At 37.4% G+C, this 6717-nt stretch overlaps 1 protein-coding gene across 1 annotated transcript; it reads right to left on the reverse strand.

Moving 5' to 3' along the window:
- Nucleotides 1-3918: 3918 nt before the first annotated feature.
- LOC149383362 (GDSL-like Lipase/Acylhydrolase superfamily protein) lies at nt 3919-6475 on the reverse strand. The gene is made up of 2 exons (XM_089629347.1): nt 5687-6475; nt 3919-4613 (listed from the first exon to the last, which is right to left on the reverse strand). The coding sequence occupies exons 1-2, from the start codon at nt 6293-6295 to the stop codon at nt 4116-4118; spliced, it is 1107 nt and encodes a 368-aa protein (XP_089485473.1). The 5' UTR covers nt 6296-6475; the 3' UTR covers nt 3919-4115.
- Between the last annotated feature and the right edge of the window lie 242 nt (nt 6476-6717).

The raw sequence follows: 6717 nt of genomic DNA on the forward strand, positions 1-6717 counted from the left end.
TTTGAAATGTAAAAATTGCATTTATGAAGTTTTAGGTTGGAGATGGTCTAATGCTAACTTATTAAACAGTCAATTTTTTATGCAACAACCAATTATGTCCATGGTGTTTGACACTAGCAAAAAAGACCTTTGGGTGCGACTTTTTTCGCACCCAAAAGTCAATTTCCGCACCCAAAGATACCTTTGGGTGCGACTTTTCCGCACCCGAAAGTCCGCACCTAAAAGCATTGGGTGCAAAAAGTCGCACCCAAAAGTCATGACTTTCGGGTGCGACATTTAGGTGCGACTTTTCGCACCTAAAGTCGCACCTAAAATGTCACAAAAATCCATGGAAAAGGCGGGTAAAAGAGCATTGGGTGCGACTTTTCGCACCCGATAGTCAGTTTTGAGGAAAAAAAAAATAGTACTTCAGACGTCGCTCTATTATAAAGTGACTTTAAATCTTTGAAAAACACAATTGTTAACTGTGATTTAGTTGTCATCTGATTTAAAAGTGACTTTGATTCTTAATTTATTTATAAAATAAAAAGCAATTTAAATGACATTACTTGATTTAATTGAATGAAACCTGTTATAAGCAATTAAGCAATTAAAAATAAAAAGCTGAATGAAACTTGTTATATTGAATTGCTTAATTGAAAAATAAAAATTATACCTAAATGGTCCAAAATACACAGAATAAAAAAAAATTGTTATAGCAATTCACAAGTTCAAGCGATTGGTCTCGTTGATAAGAATCATTGCAGCCAAGCCACAGAATGTGTACCTGAAACAAAATGTTCAAATCTAAGCGATTGGTCTCGTTGATAAGAATCATTCACAAGGCAATTGCTTGAACATAATGTATATTGGCCATGAAAAATCAAAACGATCTTAGAAAATCCGAAACAATAAGGCAGTTGCAGAATGAATCACATATTTTGTAAATCGTAATCATATGTGCGTGTGTGTGTATATATATATACACACACTGAAGCACGAAAACCATTTTTCTCAATTTGTGACCATTTTCATGACAAAACAGCCGGAGTCATTAGCGAACATCAACTAGCAGAAGCAATTCAAAACGAAAAATAATAAATTATCCTAATAACTAAATATATGTACTAACAGCATAAACTAATTACCTATTTATTGAAGACAAAGCTTCATGACCACCCACAGTAATGAGCGAATTGACAACAGCATAGGTTGTCTGTACTAAGTCCCTTCATACACCGTCCCTTTGCTTCCCGTGATCGTGCCTTCCAACACATTATGTTGTCTTCCTCTTGAAATCCTGATATCCCTGAATCCCCATAGATTTTTGAACTGATGATATAACATATACAATCTTGCAAAACCAGACAGAAAGTTTGAAAATCTTACCATCAAGACCATAAGTTCTGATTACAACCTGTTCGTAATACAAAAGAAACAAAAAGGAAATTAATCACCAATCAAATCCAACGAAATCCCCCAAGAGTTCATTTAATAAATCTGTTTGACTACTTATATTTTATCAAAGACATCTAACAATATGATTTCTATCATAATTGTTGTTGCGTTTGTTGTTGGCTTTATTTTTTAGTGCAAGTTGTTTGGAAAGATGTCGGTCTTCATGCTTCTACTTCTGGTGAGACATCCTTCTTTCTGTGCGCAGACAGTATTTCGGGCAAGTTTCCAGTATTGCCAGATTGCCTCGCTAGTAGCTTTATTGTAAGATATTCGTGTGAGGATGGGTAAAGAAACCCTAGATACACTTCCAGGCCTGTACAGCTGCTATAAAAGCCATGCGCTTCCCCTTAGCAGCCTCGACGCTTTTGATAAAATACTAAGAGCTCCTAGACATGCAAGACCGGCGGATTGGGAGGCTTTGTGATTTGTTAAGAGCGGTGTATTCTCTCAAACACTATTCCAGAAAGATTGAGTGTCTGTGAGAGTTGGGTTCTGTGTACTCGTGATTGAAGGCTCACGATCGTTTGAAGACTGAAAGTCATCCGAGCATAGGCGGTTGCTCGAAGAGTGGAATTGGGGAGGATCTCAAATCCAGGGGGAGTCCCTGGTATAGGTATTCACTGGTGGTAATAGTCTCTAGGTTTTATTGATTTGGTGATTATAATCTTTTTAAACCTTGAGTGTACTATTGACTGCAAGATAGTGAAATCCTTTCCACTGTCAGAGTGCCCCCAGACGTAGGTGTATTGCACCGAACTGGGTAACCATATCGTGTGTATCTTCTTTATCGCACTGTTTGTTGTTTATCCATTATCTGTGTGCAAGCAAGTTGTCGGACACATTGTCAACACTTTGTGTGCGACATCTTGTCTTTGTGACGGATCAGAATTTCAATAATAATAATATGACAGATTTCTACCAATGAACTGAGTTCTACCAATGAACATATTAAACAAATAAGGCCTTCCTAAAATCAAACAATAAACAAACAAACCAATTGATAATAAAAACAAACAGTATAAAACTAATCCTAAAACTTCAAAGATCGTTAAAAAAAAAAAAATTAATCACCTGAGAGAAGTATAGGGAAGCTCTGAAGACTGAGTAGAACATCGGCGACGCGCTCAGGTGGAATCCTCGTCACAATCTTAATAGCCAAAAACAAAGTTCAGCCGAGATTTGAGAAAAATAAAATAAAAATCGAAAAAAAAATTGAAACCCATGAACCAACCCAAATCCGAGGACGAGCGAGGAAGCGGTGAAACTTGCGAGATTCAGACGCCACAATCTTGACATACAAAAATAAATTTCAGTCGATATAAGCAAAACAAAAACAAAATCGGAAAAAGTAAGACCCGAATTCGAGGGAGACCAACCTGCAGAGCGGAGGTAGCGATGGAGGGATCGGCGACGGTCTTTGAAGGTAGAGATGCGACAGAGGGATATGTCGGACCGGGACGGAGCTCAAGTGACGAGCTGATGGGCTTTGAAGCTCCGGCCGGTGAGCTCAGGCGGCGATGAGGAGCAGATAAGAGATAGTGAGCTGGAGAGAGAGAGAGAGAGAGAGAGAGAGAGAGAGAGAGAGAGAGAGAGAGAGAGAGAGAGAGAGAGAGAGAGAGAGAATGATAGAAGACTTACCGACCGGAGTGGCTGTCGGACCGGGGCAGAGCGCAGGTAGACGCGGCTTTGAAGCTCCGGTGAGCTCAGGCGATGAGGAGCAGAGAGGGAGATAGAAGAGGGTTTTAGTTTCTGCAAGTTTTTTTATATGAAGGCCGAGAATTTGCTTTTGGGTGCAACAATGCTTTTGACCGGTCAAATTTAAACAAAAGGGAGGGAGGAAGACCGCTTAAAATATTTGGATTTTTGGGTGCGACTTTTCGCATCCAAATTTAAAAAAATTAGCGACATTTTTTAGTTGCTTCAATGACTTTTGGGTGCAACTTTTCGCACCTGAAAGTGTTTTTTTGTGCGACTTTTAGGTACGAAAAGTCGCACCCATAAATCATCCGCACCGAAAAACTGTATTTGTAGTAGTGTTTTTGTGTACATATGCATCTAATATAGCTTAGTCATAATTATTATGTTTTCACAAACCAGAAGCGATCTATAAAAATTCAATTGAGAAAATTTTCAAATCCCACTCAAGTTCAGAACTTCCAAACTTGGTTGGGGTCATAGTAAAAAAAAAATGAAATTCATACTGGGTTTGGTCATTTTGAAATGATCATTAAAACGATCGGAAAAAGAATATTAAAAAGAACAAAATAAATTAAACATTAAGGCATTCTTAATTTATTATTTAGTTGTGTATTTGATAATTTTGCTGGTTACGACAAATATATAAATGTGGTAGGATTTTTGGGCATGATACTTTTTTTGACGAGCGAATCCGTATGTCATATAAATTAATAGTTTGTCAGCGAATTTCAGATTATTGGTATAAAAAAAAAATCCAAGGAGTTCTTTAATAGAATTGGAATGTACTATAAAATAATAATCCAAAATTAAAATAATACCTTTATGAAACACATTCAGATTCCATGCTCATGAAATTGGTGTGGAAGTACAACAAATTCACAATCGTACAAACATCAATTGAATGATATGATTAATTAAATCATCACCATACCAATAACCAATTAAGAATAGAAGAGAGTGGTACATGACATTTCCCATGGCTAAACTTTCTTGTGTAACAAGTAACTAAAAGGAGGGTGACTAAACCCTCCTTTCAAAAACATGTCCGCCAAGACCCGATACATGGCCTCGGTCAAGTGCACACCATCCCAGTTGATATAATGAGACGGAGCTCCACAGGCGGTCCTCACAGAGGCGGTCCCACAAGTCGTGAACAAGTCGAAATTGTAAGGTTCGCCAGAGCCGCAACAAGCCCTGAAGGGCTCTGCAAAGCCGTATCGAGTAGGATTTTTCATGACCTCACGGTACGCGTTGTAGTAGTCAAAATAAGCAATGGTCGAACCGGGAAACTGTTTCCTCATGGTTTTGATCTCGTTCAAGATAGCTATGTTGTGGGCTCGGCTCTGGTTGTTGAGGGACCCAACGCAACCGATGTCATCCCTGTCGTCTTCTGGGGACAACAACATGGCTAAGGGAAGGCATCCGGTCGGAGGGAAGCCTTGGATCACGACGTTTTTCGCTCCTTTTTTTAGCAATGCCTATAATAATAATTGAAGACTTTAATAGTAATAATAATAAATTAACATTTTTTCCCAGCTAGGCACTTTTGTCGAATTAAATAAATTATCACGACAATAATTTAATTTCATTTTACTTTACTTTACATATCAATTATTACCATGTATAATTTTGGGATAGCCATGCATCTAGTATTATTTATTTTCAATCAACTAAAAAGAACTAATGGCGTTTTTTTTTTTTACTACAACTCGTCAATTATATAGGATTGGTACGTAATATATATGGGTTGAGTTGTATATATAAATATTAAGTTGTTTTGGTTTTGTGAAAACGTAACATATATAATTTTGTCATGAAAATGGCGGGGAGAAAATTGCGAAGTTGTCGTTGTAAAAGACAACTGTATGTAACTTAAAGATAGCCACATGGAAAGATTTATTTAGCTGAGATACATCAAACATGAGCTTTAATAATATGGTCCCTTTTTTTTTTTTTTTTTTTTTTTTTTTTTTTTTTTTACGGTAATAAATATGAACACACGTACATACTCGCATTCCTAATATATAGTAATAACCATAGCGTAAAAATCTTAAAAATAATATTACTATAAAAACTCAATAATTACCTTAAATGATTATAATGCCAACCCATAATCCAGTTCTAATAAGAACAACAACAACAAAAAAAATTCGTTTTTTTTTCTTACGTCCGTAGAAAAATCAATTAATATATATATATATATATATATATATATATATATATATATATATATATATTACGGCCTTCTGAAAAAAAAACTATATTATTACTACATTTGCAAAGAAAGACAAAATCTCATTTATAGATTCATGAAACAGAAACGCCTGAACAAAATATAAATGTCCTATGTATACACACATTACTTTTGAGAAAATTAATTTTACACCTCTAAATTTGACAAACGTTTACCTTTTTAATCTAAAATTATATATATAAATATATATTTTTTTATATGCACCTTATTAATCTTAAATCTTTTAATTATTATCGTCTTTGACTACGAATCCTGACTCCGCGACTGACTGCGTATAGTTGATATCTAATTAGTTACCGTTAGAAAAGCGGAGTGAGCTGAGATGGCAAGAGGTCTGATAGTATCGCCGGCGACCGTGGACCCCAGAGTGTAGGCGTAATCATTCACGCCGATCTCCCCAACCCAAAACAATGACCCCTCAAAATCCACCGAACCATTATTATTCTTCTTCAGTCTCCGCAGATACTCCTCGAACCACCGCATCTGAGTCGCGATGGACTCGGGCGTGGCGTTCAGAGTCATATTGTTCTCCACGAAGAACTCGTGCCGTATCGCCGTTGACCCCGCCACCGCGAAGTTGACCCCGTTCTCCGGCGTGGACCCGCCGCGGTAGGGCTTGAGGAAGGGGAGGGAGAGAGAGGCGGCGGCGAAGTCGATGACGAGGCGGCCGTCGGAGTAGCGGTTCGTGGGGCGGTGGAAGAACGTGGTTCCGTACGGAGGGTCCGACACGTGGCCGAATCCGGTTGGGCCGGAGACGGAGCGGGTGTTTCCGGTGTCGGTGAAGGAGTCTCCGAAGGCGTAGATGGCTTTGAATGGTTTGGTGGCGGGGTTGCTTGTGGAGCAAGTTACTAGGGATAGTGAGAAGATCAAGAGAATGGCTGTAATCATGGTGGTCGTGAGAGACATCTTGTCTGATTTTGGTGCTTTGGGAGAGATCTTTATGTGTGCATATATATATATATAGTAAAGTTGATATGTATACGTATATATATGGAGAGAGATACAGATGGAATGAAGTTACGTCACGCATTACTACGGTGGTGATATACTTAAATACTTTATTTTGAACTGTTTGTATTCTATATAGGCATTATTTTGTGTTCCCATAAATAAATGACGATATGTTGTTATATATAGTACAGGTGCATAGAATACAATACTATTATGATATATGCTTTGAAAAACTGTGATATATTACCGACTTTGTGTGTGAGTGCAATTCTGTGAGTTTTGGATTTTGGACTGTGTATATAGTTTGAAAGTAGTTGAAATTTTGTTTGATTGGGTAATCATTTTTTTACATGTATATAATGATAAAACAAAAATAG

The sequence above is a fragment of the Urtica dioica genome, chromosome 10, assembly GCF_054948205.1.
Source record: "Urtica dioica subsp. dioica isolate 48M chromosome 10, U.dioica_male_clone48M_v1_H2, whole genome shotgun sequence".
In the NCBI taxonomy this organism is placed as follows: Eukaryota; Viridiplantae; Streptophyta; class Magnoliopsida; order Rosales; family Urticaceae; genus Urtica; species Urtica dioica.